Source organism: Dasypus novemcinctus, chromosome 7 (assembly GCF_030445035.2).
Source record: "Dasypus novemcinctus isolate mDasNov1 chromosome 7, mDasNov1.1.hap2, whole genome shotgun sequence".
NCBI lineage: Eukaryota > Metazoa > Chordata > Mammalia > Cingulata > Dasypodidae > Dasypus > Dasypus novemcinctus.
In genome coordinates, this window is record NC_080679.1 from 34,818,953 (window position 1) to 34,839,473 (window position 20,521).

Genomic DNA, 20,521 nt, shown 5'->3' on the forward strand with positions numbered 1-20,521 from the left:
GGAGTCTTTAAACACCGCTAGAGGTGCTCATACCCCAGTTTGAAGATCACTGGGTTAAGTCAAACAGTGATTTTAAATGTCCCCTAAAGACTTGGGATGTGTTCCTGACATCCCATCATATATATCTATAATAGTCATTAGAATGAAGAGATGTTTCTTTTTTTTCCCCTGAGATGGCTCCCTTGTCTGCTTGCTCATTGCTTTTGCTTGATATCTGCTCCTTGTTTGTCTTCTTTAGGAGGCACTGGGAACCAAACCTGGGATCTCCCATGTGGGAGGCAGGCGCCCAACTGCCTGAGATGCTCTCAGGATGTTTTTTTTGTTTTGTTTTTGTTTTAAGATTTTATTTATTTCTTTAATTCCCCCTCTCCCCCGGTTGTCTGTTCTCTGTGTCTATTTGCTGCATCTTGTTTCTTTGTCCGCTTCTGTTGTTGTCAGTGGCACGGGAAGTGTGGGCGGCACCATTCCTGGGCAGGCTGCACTTTCTTTTGCGCTGGGCGGCTCTCCTTACGGGCGCACTCCTTGCGCATGGGGTTCCCCTACGCGGGGGACACCCCTGCATGGCACGGCACTCCTTGCGCGCATCAGCACTGAGCATGGGCCAGCTCCACACAGGTCAAGGAGGCCCGGGGTTTGAACCGCGGACCTCCCATGTGGTAGACGGACGCCCTAACCACTAGGCCAAGTTCGTTTCCCTCAGGATGTTTTTAAGAGATTTAGAAATTACTTTCTCTTCACTGTTTCGCCATTCTGAGAGCAAGACTTTTTCTCTAGCCCACCCGAAACATCCATCTAAGATTAGGGGAAGATTAGAGTTTGAATTTGAAATGCAAAGGCAGAGAAGAACTTATATTCAGTCTCTATCATTCAAAATAAGATTACATAGCAAGGCCAAAATACTGTCAGTCCTTTTCTCCATTAGCTTATCAATTACCAAATTGGTAGGACTTATGTCTACCATTAAGGCTTATTTGGAGTCAATAGAAGGGGAGGGTATAGCAGAAGGGCAATAAGTGAAATGTCCATCTCTTTCTTGTCCCAGGGTCAAAGCATGGAGGAAAGCAATGGTCCTGATAAGCATTTCTCCCTATCCAGTGACCTGAGAAAACAGGCAGATCAATGGGCAAATGAGGGTGATGCTGAGGCTACTCTTGCCTCTATTCCCTTTTGAGTGACAGGAGCTCACCTCAGAGCCTTTTGATACCAATCTGTGTACAATATAAACTTGACAGGACACATACTTAGACCAAGGGGGACCCTGAAATTTGGCTTCTCCAATTCCCAATCTGCCTTTGTTGTGTGTGTGTGTGTGTGTGTGTGTGGTACAGATGGGACCCAGAAGAGGTAGAAAGATTGGCTGAAGAGCTTTCAAGATGGAATTGGCATAGTGGGGCTGGACTCTCGTAAGAGGAGCCATATGGAACTCACAGCCAGAACTCAGAGGGGTCCACAGCACCAGTGGGAGCCAGGATGTGGCCAAGTCTCCTAGGAAGCACTGTTGGATGCATACAGCCTTGGGTGATAGCTGTCATTGACTTCGGCTTTAGTCACAGGGTATCCAGTGCCCAGCAGACAAAGAGGATTGTCTCACAAACAGAGGAGCTAAGGAAACATCTGGGATAGAGAGTGGACTGAAATGTCTATTTTCTCTCCAATTCCACATGGATCTTAGAGGAAAAAGTGGTGGAAAGGCAAGAGAGTTCCTAGGGACTTTTTTTTCTAATCCAAGAGAGATTGAACACTACCCAAAGGCACTGTTTATATTTGTGTATCAATCTGTACTTAAACCTGGATCGAACATGGCTTTATACTTTTCCTGTTGTCAACCAGCAGGTGGACACTCAGGTGGAAGAATAAATCAGTTGTAGGCTAGAGAAAGGAATTATGAAATCCTCTGTATATCAGTGTGGCAGTGTGAGTTAAATTTATTACCCTGCTACAGATGCCTATCAGTAACTTTTCTATTTTCCTCACCTGCTAAAGACTGATACCAGTAAGGGAGAAAGGAGGAGTTCTCCCAACATAGGCATTAATTTGGTCATCTGTCTGCTGGATTAAGTAGCAATTTTAAAAATTATTCATCAAGGCCTGGACCCCAAACTGCATATTCATTTGGGATGGAAGGAGGAGAATAAATGCTGGCAAATCCTGGAAGGTTCAGGAAGGACCTGTCAGGACAATTTAAGGCATAGATAACTGCCATGGAAAAATATACTCACAAATACTTTCCATCAAGGGCAAAACTTGCCTTTGCATGTCTGTGTGTCTGTGTTTTAAATAGCAAGATAGGAAAAAATGACTGAAAATGACATAAAATTTTTCTCAACAGAAAACCAAAATTAAGAACCATCACAAGAAAGTCATATAATGCTAAATAAAAGAAAGCAGAAAAGAAAATGACACTGTGCCAACCAGGGGCTTCCCCATGTAAAAAGTGATGAATTTAGGTGGCCACGTATCACCATCAGTCACATAATGAACAGAAATTTATTGAAAAAAGTTTCCTATGACCTTTTTGTCATGTTGCTCTTTCCCACTGGGAAATGAGCACTTGTAACCTGCTGGCTACTGAAACTCACCAAGTAGTTGAATAGGATGTGGGATGTCTGAGCAGGAAAGTCTCCAATATTCAGGAGGAGTTTACGCAGCATGTACATTAACTCATCCTGAAAGAAAAGAATTTTTATTTCACTCAACTGCCATGTTTTAGGAAATAAAATTAACTTCCTAGGAAAGTAGGGGGAGATTTTCTTTACTTTTGCCTACAGGTTGATTTCAATTATACTCAACATTTTAAAATAGTATAGGTGGTACTTGTTAAATAGTATTTAAACCATCCATAACACCTTTTTCCTATAAGCTTACATATAACGTCACTGAGCAGTCATCAGACAACTGTCTTTTTTAATAAAAATTTAAACTGCATCTATATGTCACAGCTATATATTTATTCAACTCTAGTTGTCATCACTGTCCTGGTGTGACGGATAGAGGAGAACTTATAGTATTAAGCAAAAAATAACTTTAGAGTTTTTCTTTGTGGATTTCAGGTCAAAGAGATCAAGGTAGGCCAAGAAAAGATAGCTTGAGATATCTGCAATTAATCCTACCTTTCAGAAACTAAATTCAGTATTCCTGTGAACATGAAATGAACAAATACTTTTAAATCATTATGGTTAATTTAATTTTTGTTTCATGGAAAGTTTCAACATATTTTTTTACACTCTACATGCATCACATACTGCCAAGCAATCAGAATTTGAGAAATGTATCCAGTACTAAGATAGCATAATACTGAATTTAATTTTTGTTTAAAAGATTGATCATGAGTGAAGTAAGCCAGATACAAAAGGACAAATACTGTATGACTGTGCTATTATGAGCTAAATATATTGTGTAATATCATATAGTTAAAAACTAGAATACAGGTCACCAGATAGAATAAGGGTAAAGAATGGAAAGCTGAGGGTTAACTTGTGCAGAATTGGTAAAAAGGATGTGTGTTAATCTCAGGAAATGAATAGAAAAGGTGAAACCACAACATAATGTTTGAAACTAGCAGTACTATAATATGGATATGACAGTGGTTTAAAGGGAAAGTCTAGCATTATGTATATTACCAAAAGGAAAGCTAAAAAATGTAACATGGAATGGTATAGCATAGTAAAACCATATGTGAAATATGAATATGGGTAAAACTGCACATATAAGACCATTTTTCTTTGAAATTGAACTAATATATATTAAATTACAAGATTTATCAGACAAAAAACCCATTATGGTAAGTGAAAGAAACCAGACACAAAGTACTACATATTGTATGATTCCATTTATATAAAATATAAATATAAAGCAGTTTATAAAGATGAAATTAGATTAGTGGTTATGTAAGGTTGAGGAAGGACAGAGGGACTGAGAGTTGACTACTAAGAGGTATAGAGTTTCTGTTTCTGAAGTAAAGAAATTGTTCTACAATTTTTAGTGGTGATGAATGCACAGCATTGCAATTATACTAAAAGCCATTGATTATACATGGTGGATAGATCATATGGTATGTGAGTATATCTCAATAAAACTGCTTAAAAATAAATAAGCAAATGTACAAGATTAGCCAGAAATAGCAGCCATGTATAGCAGGGGAAGTACAGAGAGATTGTGAGGTAAAGAATTTTCTTGTTTGTCTTTTGTTTATTATTATTGAAATAATGAAAATGCTCTAATAATGATTGAAGTGATATAATGAACAACTATGTAATTATACCAAATAGCACTGGTTGTACACTTTGGATGAACTTAATGTATTGTATGTAAGATTGGTTTGTTCTTAAAAAAAAGATCTTGCAGTATCTCAGGGTCATCACTAGCAATGTACCATAAACATATGGATGTTGTTGTTAATGGAAATCTTTTATACAAAAGAACAAAGTGAATATCGCTCATCATCATCACTTAAAAAGCACTTATTGGCTATGTACCAGAAAACATAGATATAGCATGCATAGCACTCTAAAGTCCTTTTTTGCTTTTAACAATATTCACATACTTAATTACATAACTACATCATAAAGGAGGAAGAATTTACTTGTCTATTGCTGATGGTCAGTTTTTCCAGAAAATGTCGAAGAACTGTTGATGGATCTTCAATTAGACAATTCCATAATACTTGCTGGGCCACAGCACTCACTTTAAAAGAGAAAGTAAAATGAGCATTCATCTTAAATGAGCATAAGTCAATTATAACGTATTCAAAAATTTACTAAGTTTTAATTATTCTCTCCTTTTTAAATTTTTTGGCTTAAAATTGTTCTGTGAACTTTTCTACTGAAAGTTGGGTATTTATTATCTTTGCTATTGTCTCTGAACATTTTCACCTGTAAAGAAAAGGTAACAAAAAGTACAGGATGGTTTTTGGGAATTAACATTGCTTTTGTAATGACTACATCTATGAATATATGCAGTTGTCTTTGTTTTGGAAATCACCCTAATAGTAGCATTGATAGGTATTTATGAAATTATTGTCATATTTCATTGCTTACAGTGTGGAGAGATTGCTAAGGGATATTTTATGGAGGGATTACTAAAGTAATTATTTGGCTTCCAAAACTATGCGTTGGTTTAGAATGCACACAGATTAGGGAAGATCTCATACTGATCACATGAATAAAGTAGTTGTGACAGTAATAATTAGGCTTCTATTTCTAATGAGGAAGTCAGGAGTAAATAAGCTATGGAAAAATAAAGTGCTCCTTTCTTGGGGGGATTGGTCCAGTGGTCTTATCTCTTACAACCAGGATATGGAAGGGGAACATTTTAAGAATACTGAACCCTGTAACCAGGTGAAACAACCATTTTTGTTTGGATGATCACTGAAGCCCAACCAACATCTTAAACTTTCCTGGGAGAAATGTCCTAGAAATACCTAGTGCAAGGGAAGTTCCCAAAAGGAAGTCATTAAAATATCAAGGTCAAGAGTGTGAACCAAAGAACCAGATTACCTGGGTTCAAAATCTGTTCTATGCCATTTTGGCCAAGTTAGTTAATTTCTTTGTGCCTTGGTATGCCGTTTGAAAATGGGCTTATTAGAAGTATCTATTTCTAGGTTGTTATGAAGGTTAAATGAGTAATCTATGCCAGGACCTAGAATAGTGACAATAATATAATACTTTGTAAATGTTAGCTGTCTAACACTCATCTGACCTTGACTGCAGTCATCTGGGGGTGGGATGCCTGTGCCAAAAGATGGTCCTAGTTTGAAACCAGCAGTGAAAGAATGAGGGTGGTGGCAGGGGAGAATGCTGTTGCCATTCTCTCCTCCTATTACTCCATCAATAAACCGGCTTCAGCCTTTTGGTGTACAGTGTCCAAGCCCACCAGTCCATGCAGATAGGGTGGGAGGGCATGAGATGAGTTTTTGTTTCCCAAAATATTATTCGCCTTACTGGCTCAAGGGGCATCCAGACATCCTCAATGGTGATGGCACAATGCAGGAATCTTGCAATCTTATGTGTCGTGACTTCAATCAAATGCCTATCTGCGGGCCATTCAGCAGTGTTGCCTTCCTGGATAATCCAAAGTGGTGGTCACTGGGATTTATTTATTCATTCATCCAAGGTACTGATTTGAGTGCTTACTAGGTACTTGGCAAAGGGAGTAAGAAAAAAGTAGTGCTTGCTCTGAAGGAGTGCACAGTTCAGTGGACAAGACAGAAAAGTCAACAAAGTGACCACAGTAGAGCATGATGTGTTATGACAGGAAGGACTTGTGATAAAAGGGGAGGTGATGTTTGCAACCTTGCAGGAAGTGATAACTGCATTAGAATTTGAGGGAAGAAGAAGTCAACTAGTGGTGTTAGTGAGTAGGGAGAGGTTGAAATATATGGGAAGAGACAACAAAAAGAAGGGAAGAAACTTGGCTAATTCAAGGAAAAAGAAAATTAATGTAGCTGGAGTAGCTCAGGAAAGAATAGCACAAGGATTTTAAGCTGAGGAATGATGTGATTAGAGTTACATTTTATATAGACATTCTAGCTGCAGTGAGAAAAATGAATTGGAAGAAAGCAAGAGTGCAAACAGTGAGTTCAGGTAAGGAGTAATGATGGCTTAGATTAGTGTAACTGTGGAGATGGCAAAAAAAAAAACCAAACAGTGGATTTAAGTGTATTCGTACTTTCACCCTGGCATGGGACATGACTCCCAGGGATGAGCCTCCCTGGCACTGAGTATTACTACCAAGCAACAACCAGTGATGTATTTGCAAAAAGACTTTAACCAAAAGGGGGAAACATTAAATACGAAAGAGTTTTTGTGCCTAAGAGATTTCAAAATGAGTTGGGAGGTCAATCTAGAGGTTACAATTATGCTTGACTCAGGCAGAACTTACTATCTGCCATAGTAAACAAAGCCCTAAATAGGGGTGCTCCTGAGGGCTCTAGACCCATCTGGACACTATAGGCAATTCACACAACCCCTTGAAATCAGCACCCTGTTGTAGGCCTTACCTTGGAATATATGACAATCTATTTCCCCAATGTAATAGAGTTAGACTCATTTATAATTTCCCTATATGTGATTCTTCTACCCCTTTTACTTGAGCCTATAATTAGCACTATACTCATTAAATATGTGTCTTAGAGACTTAAATCTTAGGTCTGTGTATATGCTGGTTGAGCCCTGAATCTCGGCCAAGTTGTGGCCGATACTTACTCTCCAGTTCATCAGACTTGCCCAGAACAATGAACAAAATGATGTCGATAGACAATCCCCATCCTCAAAAACAGAGTATCTACAACTGCAAACAGTTTCTTCCACCTGCCCCATAAAATCTAAGCCCTTTGTTAATCTGAAGCAGAGCGGACATTATCACCCCAAAATCCTCAAGGTTGAGGAATGAACAAATATAAGGGGGAATGCAACAATGGACAAATCAAACTTATTAATATTGTAGTAATGGAAGAACTTGTAACATTGATATAAAGATTATAAAGATAGTAGTTACTAGAGGTTCTGAGAGGAGGGGAAGGGAATAATAGGTGGAACACAGGGCATTTTAAGGGCATTGGAATTAAGTGTAAAATACAATGTAAACTATAGACCATGATTAGTAGCAATGTTTCAATATTTATATGTCAATTGTAACAAATGTACCACATTATTGTAAGATATTATTAATTTGGGAGGAGGTGGGAAAGGGAGGGGGTGGGGTGTGTGGAAATCCCTTATACTTTCAATATAACTTTTTAAAAATCTATAAACCTCTTTAAAAATGAAAAAAAAAAGAAAAGATATATTTGTGAAGTTGGATAGCCAGGAACTATCTCATGCATAGAAAGCAGGAGGCTAAAAGGAAGTGGTAGTAGCATTGCATGATTTTTAGTCTGAATAGTGTTTTCTAATTCTATTAATTTTTAAAACAAGGAATATAGCATGCTTTTGCCATTCAGCCTATGTTTTTAGTAAATGATAAAAATTTTTACTTCAAAATGAATTATCCAGTTAAAATTAAGTGATGTTAAATAAATAATATTAACAAAAAATATACAAAATATAAATTTAGCTTTCATGTATCTTAGATAATTAAGTGTGGGTTTAAGTCAAAATTTATTACAAAAACATCTTTAAAATATTTTCATTCTAATTGGTGAAATAAGGCAGTTTAAGGCTTAAAATGTGGAAAATACAGAAAAACACAAATGGAAAGTAAGACTTATAATCTCACCAACCATATAAACAGCTATTCACATATATGTTTACGTGAATTTCATGTCATGTAATATAAATGTAAATATATATATTTACATGTATTTCATATGAAAAATATTGTTTTTTACTTAGGCAATATATTGGACACTTTCTACATTAATATTCGTGTAGAATGTAGTTTCTAATGCTGCACAGAATACTATAATATGGATATACCATGATTAACTAATTGTCTGTTGTTGGGCATTTAAACTACTTCCAAATTGTCGCTTTAAATAATATACAATATACAAGATTCTGCAAAAACCTTCATATAGCCCTCACTATTGCTTGAGGAAATATCTAGAAGTCAAAATCTGTGTTAAAAGATTTCATACTTGGAGCAGTTTGGTATTGTTTATGAATTCTAAAAATAGATGTTGCATTGTGTTTGTAAACTGGTCTGTTCCTCTGGGTATATTAGATTGTATTAAATTCATAGGTTTCACTTTTACTTGATTAAATTATGATTAGGGCTTTGATTCAGCCACATCAGTAGAATGTTGAGTCCCTGCCCCCTTGGTGGGCAGGGACTCATAGAGAAAATGACACTCGCAGAGGAGAGAGTTTGAGTTTTGATGGTGGAGCCCCAGGAAGTAAATACACAGAGAAGAAGAACACAGAGGAAGAGAGAGAGCTCTCTAGATACAGCAGAGGCTCCCTGGAAGGAAGATGAGCCTGATAGCCTACAACTGACCTTGTGAAGAGAACTGAGCAGCTGAGCTCAGAAAGAAATGAGCCCTGTGGAGAGAGACGAGCCTTATACCAGCCTATCTATGAGATCAGAAGAAGCTGGGCCCACAGACTCTTAAGAGGAAGAAGGAAGAAGGAAAGCTGAATCCTTGCAGATGTCAGCAACCATCTTGCTCTAACATGTGGCAATAGATTTTGGTAAAGTAACTTATGCTTTATAGCCTGGTAACTGTAAGCTTCTACCCCAAATAAATACCCTTTATAAAAGCCAGCAGATTTTTGGTATTTTGCATCAGCACCCCTTTGGCTGACTAATATAATACTTTTAAAGTTTTTGATACATATTGTGAAACTGTGTTCCAGAATTGGTGTGAGTCAAATTTATCACCCTGCTACATTGAAATGAAGAAACCTGAGATACTGTAGAACCTATTATTTTGAAGTCACTAGTATTATCTTTTCTATTTGATTATCTTTCCAGAGGTATAATATAAAGGGAATAATTGCAAAAGTAAATGATAACCTACGGATAAAGATGAGTTATACTTGTGATAGGCAACAGTTAATAATTTTAATGTTAAAAATAGCTCTTATAACTCAATATTGAATTGAAAATTCCCAATAGAAAAATGGTCTAAGGATATAAACAGATAAGCCAATAGTCAATAACATATGTAAACAACAATGTTATTTAAAACAATGAAATCTTTTGTTCCAGCTACAAAATTGGCAAAGATTATTTTAAATGAAAATACCCATTGTTATAAAGGCTGTAGGGAAAAGAGTATTTCATATCTTGCTGGTGGGAGTATAAAATTCAATACAAATATTCTGGAACAGTGCTACAAATCAAAAACTATAATATGTAGACAAAGTATTTCAACATGTGGTCAATAGAAAATGTGTACAAGAACAGCCCACTGTCCTCTATTAGATGAACAACTTAAGTATATCTCTATAGAGTCACCTATGGTTTTTACTAGTTGAAACTGTACCTGCAACTCCATCTTCTCGCACTTCGCCATCCTCCATTAGATGAACAATGGGAAGTACTGCTGCACAGATGCATGCTGGGAACACGGCTTGTGGAGGCTGAGGCACATGGTGGTTTGGTGTGTGTTCAGTGGTGTGCTCCTCATCTGAAGAGGGAGGGAAAATCAGGGTGTTTTACTCAGTCTTAAAACTCTAATGTAATGATATTTCTCAGTTTAAGTCCTGCCTATGTAACAGTATAAGCCAAGCAATAAAAAGAAAATGCCAGAATTTTTAAAAGATGAGTGCCTCCCTATGTCAAAACAAACAAGAAAACCAATCCAGCTCCTGAATTCTGTCATTCTTTCTGTGTTGTGGAGAAATAGAGGCACAGACATTCTGGAATGGGAGGACCAGTTCATTATAATAAATCAGAGAAGATAAGAGTTTAAGCAGAAACTAAGACATCTTTCATAGACACAAACCTGGTAACAACCATTTGAGTACATGAGAGATGGTCAGCACTAATATGGAGTAGCAGAAGAAACATACATATGTGTTTGAAAAAATGGAGATGTACTTCCAGAATGGCAGAGTAAAGACCTCTGAAAATCTACTCCTCCATAAAAGCAATGAAAACACTGGCAAAAATGGTCTGAATCAGCTTTTTCAGAACGTTTGAAATTAACAAAAGCCTTGCAACAATTTAAGGAGAGTTTACCTAAGAAAAACAGCAATCTTGCTAACAACAGTGAGGTGCGTGATATATTACCTTCATGTACACCTCTCCCTAGTTTCATGGTAGCCTTAAAACCAACTTCACAACCACAACCATGGTAGCTATGAAAACCAGCAGCCTAGCAGCCACTGGAGGGAGCAGAAGGGGTTTGGAGCCCCACCCTCTGAGAGGCTTGGAGCTGCACCCTCTGAGAAGTATCACTCCCTGTCTGGCAGCTCTCTGGAAAAAATAATTGACAGGACTTGTGCTTACATGACTGGAATAGAGCTTACATGGAATAAACAGATCTATTTCCAGGGCATTTGTTGACAAAATCAGCATCAATTGTTTAACATTGCAGCTATTGAGTGTTGATACTAGTTGGGGCAATCAAGAGGCTGACATAAAAACTTGAAAGGAAAGTCTGGGCCATGAGATGTCCATAGAGGTCTTTGAAAAGCTCCAATATATTCCTGGAGATCTAGATGGCCACATGCATCTATAGGGCTATGCACATGCCAAGGAAAGACCTGAGAAGGCCCTAACCTCTCATCTTTGGCTGATCTTTAGACTCTGCACAAGCAAGAAGTGAGACCTAAGGAACAGCTGTAAATTACTAAAGTGCTGAAGGTGGGCCCCCCAAACACACCAACAGAGCCCCCTCTGCAAAAACTGGGAGACTTATTGTTTCAAAGCACTTAAGGAAATCTCTTTTCAATTATTAGCTGACCATTAACCTAATTGAGTAGAGACTTAAAGTGATTGTATCTAAGAAAGCACACAAACTTTATAGAATTTGTCCAGGAAAGTCATTAAATAAACAAATAGCAACACATTAACAACAAACAACAATAACTGAGGAAAGGCGGTCTTCTGATTTCCAGAGTTGCCATAAAATTTCAAATGTCTAATTATCAACAAAAAATATGTCAGGCAAATAACCAAGAAAATATGGCCCATACACAGGAATAAAAGAAGTCGATATAAACTGCCTCAAAGGAAGCCCAGATGTTGGACTTAATAGACCAAAAATTTAATCAGCTATTATAAAAATGTTTAGAGAATGAAACTCTGCCTAAAAAATTAAAGGAAAGGATAAAAATGGTTTCTCATTAAATAGAGAATATCAATAAAGAGATACAAATTATAAAAAGGAACTAAACATAATGTCTGTAGTTGTAAAGCACAATAACTGAAAAGGAAAATTCACTAGTAACTCAATGGAAAATTTCAGCTGGCAGAAGAAAGAATCAGCAACTACAATACATGTCATCTGAGATTATCCTGCCTGAGTAACAGAAAGAAGATAGAAGAAAAATGAGCAGAGCCTCAGAGACCTAGCAGGGTCTGTAAAACATATCAATATGTATGTACAATGGGAGTCCCAGCATGACAGGAGAGAGAGTGAAAGGATCAGAAAAAAATATTTGAAGAGAATGGTTTCCAAATTTTATGGGGAAATGCATATTTCTAGAAAGACACAAACCATAGGAGTTGACTTAGGAAGAAACAGAAAATTTGTAACCAGTAAATTCCTAACAAGTAAAGAGATTGATACAGTGATCAACAAACTTCCACAAAAGAAACTGATGCCTATATGACTCCACTAGTTAATTCTACTAAACATTTAAAGAAAAATCAAACCTATCCCTCCCAACGTCTTCCAAAAAAGAGAACACTTTCTAACTCACTCTACAGACCAATATTACCTTGATATCAAAACTAGATAATGATATCACAAAAAAGTGACAAAGATCTTTTACAAATACAGTTGCAAAAATCCTCAACATAAGACTAGCAAACCAAATCCAGCAACATATAAAAAGGATAAAAAGGATTATACACCATTATCAAGTGGTACTTATGTCAAGAATGAAATTTTTCAGCATGTGAAAATCAATAAGATAAACCATGTTAATAAAAATACCACATGAGAATCTCAATGGATTCAAAGAAGTGTATGAAAATTCCACCACCCTTTCATGATAAAAACATTCAACAAAGCATAGAAGTGAACTTCCTCAATTTGATAAAAGGTATCTATGAAAAATACACAGTTAAATTCATATTTAATGTTGAAAGACTGAATGGATTCTCTTTAAAATAAAAAAAGAGACAAAAATATCTGTACTCACCCCTTCTGTTCGATATTGTACTGGTGAGGGGAGTGGACTGGGCTCAATGATAGAGCATCTGCCTACCACATGGGAGGTCTGCAGTTCAAACCCAGGACCTCCTCGACCTATGTGGAACTGGCCCGCGCGCAGTGCTGATGCACGCAAGGAGTGCCCTGCCACACAGGGGTGTCCCCCACATAGGAGAGCCCCACGCACAAGGAGTGCACCCTGTAAGGAGAGCCGCCCAGTGTGAAAGAAAGTGCAGCCTGCCCAGGAGTGGCACTGCACATACAGAGAGGTGACATAACAAGATGATGCAACAAAAAGAGACACAAATTCCCAGGCCGCTGACAAGAATAGAAGCGGACACAGAAGAACACACAGTGAATGGACACAGAGAGCAGACAACTGGGGGGAGGGGGAGGGGTGAGAAATAAATAAATAAATAAATCTTTTAAAAAGTATATATTGTACTGGTGATTAGACAGTGCAATTAGGCAAAAAAGAAATAAAAGGTATCCAAACTAGAAAGGAGGAGTAAAACTGTATTTATAGATGACATGATTTTATTATTAGAAAATCCTATGGAATCCTTTAAAAAATTATAAGTAGTAATAAATGATTACAGCAAAATTACAGGATAAAAATGCAATATAGAAAACTCAATTGTATTTCTAGATACTAGCAATGAATAATCCAAAAATGAAATTAAGAAAAGAATTCCATTTGCAATAGCATCAAAAAGAATAAAATACTTAAGAATACATTTAACAATAGAAGTGCAAGATTTGGACACTGAGAACTACAAAATGTTGACATAAAGACTACTTTAGTAGAAATAAACTATTTCCACTAAATAAGTTGAAAGACATCCAACATTCACAGATCTTGGGACTTAATATTGTTAAGATGGCACTATTTCCCAAATTGATCTATAGAGTCAATGCAATCTTATCAAAATCCCAGCTTTGGGAGTAGTGTAGCCTGGAATCCCTGGTACCTCCTTAAAAAAAAAATACCAGTTTCATATTTTGATTAAATTGACAAGCTGATCCTAAAATTCATATAGAAATTCAAGGAACCTAGAATAGCTAAAACCATCTTGAAGAAACAAAAAGCTGTAGGATTCATAATTTTCAATTTCAAAGTTAACATAAAGCTACATTAATCAAGACTGTGATAATGGCATAAGGACAGACATATAGATCAATGGAGTAGAATTGAGAGTATAGAAATAAACTGTTAAATTTATAGTCGATTGATGTTTTTTGTTTGTTTTCATTTTTTTCTCAATTGATTTTTGAAAAGGATGCCGAGATAGTTCAATGGGGGAAAAGAACAGTCTTTTTAACAGTTGTTGCTAGGACAATTGGATATGAAGTTGGACATTTACTGCCCACCATTTTCAAAAATTAACTCAACCTTGATCATAAACCTACATGTAAGTGCTAAAATTATAAAACTCTTAGAAGAAAACATAGGAGTAAGTCTTTGAAACTTTGGATTAGACAAGTGTTTCTTTGATATGATGCCCAAAGCATGGGTGAAAAAAGAAAAAATAATTTGGAATTCATTAAAGTTAAAAACTTCTGTGTTTCAAAGGTCATCACAAAGAAAGTGAAAAAGACAACACACAAAATGAGAGAAAATATTTGCAGATCACACATGTAATAAGTGGCTTGTATCCAGAATTTATAAAGAACTCTTATAAGTAAAAAATTAAAGTAAAATAACCTGACAAAATTGGGGAAAGGATTTAAATTGACAATTTTCCCCAAAGAAGATCTATGGCCAATAAGTACATGAAAAGATGCTTCAAATCATGTGTCATTAGTGAAATGTATATCAAAACTTTGAGTCACTACATCATACATACTGGGATGGTTAAAATAAAATACTGACAATAACAAGTGGTGATGAGGATACAGAGCAATTGGAACTCTTATACTCTGCTGGTGGGAATGAAAATGAATGGTACAGGCACTTTGGTAAAAAAAAGTGGTATATCAGTATAATGGAATATTATATACCAAAAAAAGAATGAGAAATGGATACATGTTACGAGATGGATGAACTCTGAAAACATGCTAAGAGAAAGATTCTAATCACAAAAGACCACATACTATGCTTGTCAGGGGCTGAAGGTAGTGGGTGATGAGGAGTGACTGTTAAATGGTATAGGAGTTTTTTGGGATGATGAAAATATTCTAAAATTAAATAGTGATGGTTTAATACCCTGAATATATCAAATACCACTGAAATGTGTATTTTTAAAGGGTGAATTTATGGTATGTGAGTTATATATCTATGAAACTGCTATAAAAACATAGATGCACCCTGGGCCCCACTTCATAAAGTTGTAATTAATTAGCATTGGTCATTCTACAAAGTTCCTCAGGATTGTGCAACCAAGGATTAAGAATAACTGGCTTAAGTGCTCCATTTCTGTATAACTTTTGGAAGACTGTGGAAATCAGTGATGGAATTTTTATAATCATGTATCAAGTCCCAGCCAGTTGTTTCACCATTAAGAAAGTGGGGCAGCTTGAGATTATTTTTATGACACCCAAAAAGAGAAAGATTATGTTTGTAAACTATTCCTCTGGGTGTGATAACCTTTGGCTGCATTAATTCAGCTGAGGGTTCTTTGATTAGATTGCCTTTTAAGATTGAGTTAGGGCCTTTTTGACTTGACTACATCATTAGTCAACTCAGGTTGACCCCCTTGCTGGGTCTGATATAAACGGAAATTCATTCAAGAAGACATGGGAAGAGAGAGCTCTGTCATTTTTGATCCTGGGGCCCTGGGCAGAGATGAGCCATTCGCCTGATAGTTTGCAGCTGACCTTGGGAAGAGAGCAGAACAGCTGAGACTGACATAGAAGGTCCAGAGCAAAACTAGCCCTTTGCCAGGAGAGAGAGGGCTGGAAGCCAGGCGGGGACAGTCCAGACAGCATCTTCAACAGTAGAACTAACTTGGGTGAGAACGCAACCTTGAGTTGGACTTTTTACAGCCTTGTAACTCTAAGCTTTTACCCCAAATAAACAACCACTGTAAAAGCCAACAGATTTCTGGTACTGTGCATTAACACCCCCTTTTGGCATAACCAAAAGGAGACATATTTTTAAGATTCTTGCAAATGAAGAGCATGATATTCCCCTCCCAACCCCCACCCACAGAATCAGACTTAATTACAGGAGCAGCATGAGCTTTGGTCTTCCTTTGTTATATTCTCTCAGAAAACCCCCCTAAGTGGGCCTCAGTTTCACACAGTGATCACCTGAGGAGGTTTTCAAGATAACTGATGTGTGAGTCTTACCCTCAAAGATTCTGATTTGGTCTAAGGTATGGCCTGGGCATTGCTTTTATTTTCCCCCCAGTTGACTGTAATATGTAGCCGGGGTTGAAAACCACTAACTGTCAAGAAAAATCTCAGCTGAATTCTCATGATTCCATGTGATATAATTAAAGCAGAGCCAGGGGAGCAGACATTAGCTCACGTGGTTGAGCGCCTGCTTCCCATATACAAGGTCCTGGGTTCAATCTCCAGTACCTCCTAAAAACAAACAAAAAAACCCAACTCTCTTTGGAAAGTGGCTGTAGCTCAGTGGTTGAGCGCCTGCTTCCCATGTCCAAGGTACTGGGTTCAAGCACCAGTACCTCCTAAAAAATAAACACTAAAAAAACAGAGCCAACTTAAGGAGACAATTAATGAATATCTATCTATTATTATTTGTTAGTGCACTATTTATTAGTTATTTATTAAGGGATTAATTATTTTTAAGATACCACTAATAATTTTTAGAACTTCAATTCATGAAACAAGTTATTTAATGAAGACAGTGTAATGAAGTGAGATTAATGATATTAACTGCAAAGTGTTTTAAAACACCTAAGTCATGAAGAATAAAAAATACAATTCCAAGAGAACACACCTTCAGCACTGACAGCTGAACGCACTGACCAGACGGACCCTCGGCGGAAGGAGTAGTTCCTGTGGGATGTGCTGGAGGTGCAGGATGGACTCACAGACAGTCGGCGGGATGCCAGATTGGTGACTTCTTCTACTGGCAAAGAAGATGGGGAATGTGAACTTTGGTTTTACCAGAAAAATGTTATCATCATCACAACTATAGTTGTACTTATAAGTGTATGGTGCTCTCAGAACATAAGGCTTAAGTAATTTAGAGTATACTTGGGAAAGGCAAAAACTATACAAGAAGAAAGACATCAATCCTCCCCAAAACTATACAAAAGCATGGCCGAGAATCACTGAATTTAGAGGGTTTCATAAGTCATTTTTTCATACCAAACTAACGAATTATCTGCGGTCATGAAATCTGAAAGTATTTAATAGACCAACCCCATTTTTAATAATGAAAGATTGATTGCATTTACTTTAACACACACTCTGGTTCAGTTGCTTCCTGAGTCCCAGTCACAGCTTGGTTCATTACCATATTGGTTTATTTAATGAGGCTAGTGTACTCCAATGAACAGGCCAACTCTAAGCCTTTAAAAAACAACAACTTTTCTCTTTCTTTGGATGGTGTCAGGAGGTGTGAGAGAGATGGAGAGGGAAGTCACCTCAAGTTATACAAAAAAGTCAACACTTATTTCAAAGCAAAACTTTTCCCTGTGGTTTAGCAGCCCCATCCCCACGAGATCCCATGTGTAGAGGGCACCTTCTTCTTCAGGCTCTGAGTTGGGCGTGCAGGTGGGCTCGTAGCAAGCCTCCTGGGTGATGGGGATGGCAGTGATGAGGCTAGCTTCTCGGCCAAGACGTTTCTTCTCTTCCTCTTGCTGCAAGTTCTTTAAGATGTGTTCTGCCCTTTGATGGGAGCGGGACACAGCCCGGGCTGAAAAGGATTTCTGTGAAGACACAAAGGCAAGTTGATCTAATAGCTTCTCTTCTGTGAAGTCATAGGTATAGAATGTTTCAATAAATTATAAAAACATGATAGTTTGTCCACAGCAAACATTATGGAAGCCATGATCTAGTTTGTTTTTTAATCCCTATCAAATTTCCAGGTTGTGTACAGCTAGGCTATTCTTTTCCACTCAATCAGAATAATCCTTCAAGAATATCTGAAATATCTGGAAAGAATCCTATTTCACCTTCAGGATTTCTGGGGCAATAATCAATGACCACTCTTTAAACATGAAAGCCAAGTAAAGTTTTTTAAAACTCAATTTATTTCCAAATTTTTTGACTTGTTTAAAATGAACGGCATTTATTTCTTAAGGTTAATAAGATAGAAATTCAAACCAAAGCAAAGAGGAGGAAAGAGATCTATCTCTCATAAAAACCAGTGACTTACATGGTTTATTTAATTTCTGCCCCTCCAGTATCTACCACAGTGGTACACCAGAAATGCTTAACAATATTCATAGAAACAAAGTTACTAATGGAAATGATAAAGGTTGATAGTTATTTTGGGTGAGTGTAAAATTTGGCTAAGTCTCCTATCAGCAATGCAAAAAAGAGAAATTTTAATATCAATCATACTTCTATAGGTAAAGGACAAGGAAGACTTACAATAAAGGAGGGAAGATTCATATTCAAGAAAGAAATGACTGCACAATGGCTATTCCACACATGCTTTAATCATGATGCTTATGCTGAGACAAGTTGCAAGAGACTGGTAACAGAATTTGTGGTCTCAGAGTGGAGAAGTGATCTCTGCAGTTCTTTGCTACCAATTTGAAGAAATCTCTAAATGCAAATAGCAATTCCACAGCTCTCTTTTGGCCTGTAGTTACATAAGGTTCTAGATATAGCTTAGTTCTGATCTTAAGGGCTGTGGGATTTTAGCATAAGCCTAAGTTTTCCCCATAATGAATGACAGAACAGCAATTCAGGGCATTTGATGAGCCACATGACATTTCATTTTCAGGACCCAATGGTCAAGCTCCTTCATTATAACAAGGAATAGGGTAAGAACTATGGAATAAGAGAAAGAGAAAAGGATATAGAATCAGGGGACTTGGTTTCAAATCTCCTCTGGAATTGGGATAGCATGTACTTGTCTCAAATGAACCTTGCACCAATAAGGGAGAAAAGTGAAAGATCAGTGGTTCAAAAATTACTGTACATATGTGAGAAGAACCAGCTGTGCCTTTCTCTTTAGTAAGGGATCATCAGATGGAAGGTATTATATATTGGAAAATTAAAATAAAATGGGCTTATTTTGACAGGTAAAGAATTCAAACAGTTATCTAAAGAAAAACTATGAATGCCTAGGAAACATGTATGTTATATATAAAAAAAGCTCAACTTAATTTCATATCTACTACCAAATTTTCAAAGTGTAAATATAAATAACCAGTAATTTTTTGCCATAAAAGAGGCAAGAAAATAACATGAGCTGATCTGAATAGAGAAGACACTTTAATATTCTCTTGTGTAAAAGTAAAACACAATATAATCTTTCTGGGGAGATTTTGTGAGCTGTACCAAAAATCTCTAATATTTATATACCTATTGGCATAAATTCCACAAGGATTTGTCAAGGAAACAGTCATGGATTTGAGCAAAGGGACACATTCTTTTTTCTAGTTTTGCTTTACTTTCTAAATTTTTTCCACTACTCTTGTAATTTAAAAAATAATATTCAATAAGTGAAAAAAGAATTTTTTTGAAGATTCATTTTTTTTTCAAAGGGCACATATTCTTGGCTCTTATGTACATAAAAAGAATGTTCTAAGCTTAACTATTTAGGAATTATAGTACATTTAGCAGCATAAGGTCTAAGGTCTCAGGGAGATGTTTGTGATAGTAATGATCAACAAAATAAAGGAAAAACTAAGGTCAATGCAAGGAAACAAGAGCTGCCAACTTCCTTCTTTTTCGTGTTCTTTCAGGATAGATACCACTAATTTTCAGTAGCTTACAAATTTTAGGTTCAACAAATAGGTTTGTTTTGTAATAAATAGAGGCAAAGTGCTACCTTTGGCCAAGAAATCAATGGCTAATACATTTAATAGCTTTCTAATGTGGCTCCTGTTGCTTATAAAAGAGAAACTGTGTTGGCTTGGAGATCTTCAAATGTTCACTACCTGGAGTTCAGTCCTGCTGCTCTATCAATGAGAACAAAGGCCTTTTGTGGTTCATTTTATGTGCTGTTATTTGTACTCTTATGACAAGAATGTCTCTCACATTCAGTGTTCCTCTTTCTTACATGTTCATCATGGAGCCTGAAGATATGGAAGAGAAAGTGCCCATTACTTACAGACTGGTCCTCATTAATGGGGTCCTGAACACTCCCGCTGCACTGAGGGACCCACGGAGGGTCAAACATGGGGACAGATGGCATTCCAAGCACTGGAGAGGGCAGGGTGAAGTTTATGCTGGGAGGCGGGATCTGTGAGTTGATAGAAGATGCAGTGATTAAGATGGAAAATGAGATAGAATCAGTGTGAAGTAGACATATGACACAATCTGTCTTAAGTGTTAAGGGTTTAAATGATCCCCTAAGGAATACACAGCATCATAGAAAAGGGCTGTTGTTCAAGATTTTCTGTTATAGAACAAAGGAAGAACCTCTCTGGGCCTGAGTTTACTCATCTGTAAAATGAAGGTCTTTAATCAAATGATCTCTGTTTTTGTTGATCACTCCATCCTCCAAAGAACATCTATATAAGTGTATAGAGCAAAATGTCTGGAAGGTTATGCCCCAAAGTTTTTTGTGCTTACCTCTGGGGAGGGTAGTAAGATTTGGAGGTTAATGGAGTCTTAATTATCTTACATTATACTCTTGTATTTCGTTTTTGTTTGTTTGTT

General features: G+C 36.9%; 1 protein-coding gene across 8 annotated transcripts in view; it reads right to left on the reverse strand.

Moving 5' to 3' along the window:
* Positions 1-20,521, reverse strand: part of UNC80 (unc-80 homolog, NALCN channel complex subunit) — a 270,741-nt gene that overhangs the window by 79,794 nt on the left and 170,426 nt on the right. For 5 of the 8 annotated variants that reach the window (XM_058300207.1, XM_058300211.2, XM_058300209.1 and 2 more), the window contains 6 exons: positions 19,971-20,102; positions 17,424-17,610; positions 16,674-16,805; positions 9,926-10,069; positions 4,583-4,683; positions 2,580-2,666 (listed from right to left, as the gene is read on the reverse strand). In XM_058300207.1, coding sequence (XP_058156190.1) covers positions 2,580-2,666; positions 4,583-4,683; positions 9,926-10,069; positions 16,674-16,805; positions 17,424-17,610; positions 19,971-20,102 — 783 coding nt within the window. The remainder of the gene's footprint in view (positions 1-2,579; positions 2,667-4,582; positions 4,684-9,925; positions 10,070-16,673; positions 16,806-17,423; positions 17,611-19,970; positions 20,103-20,521) is intronic. The other 3 variants (XM_058300212.1, XM_058300210.2, XM_058300206.2) reach the window with 1 other exon arrangement.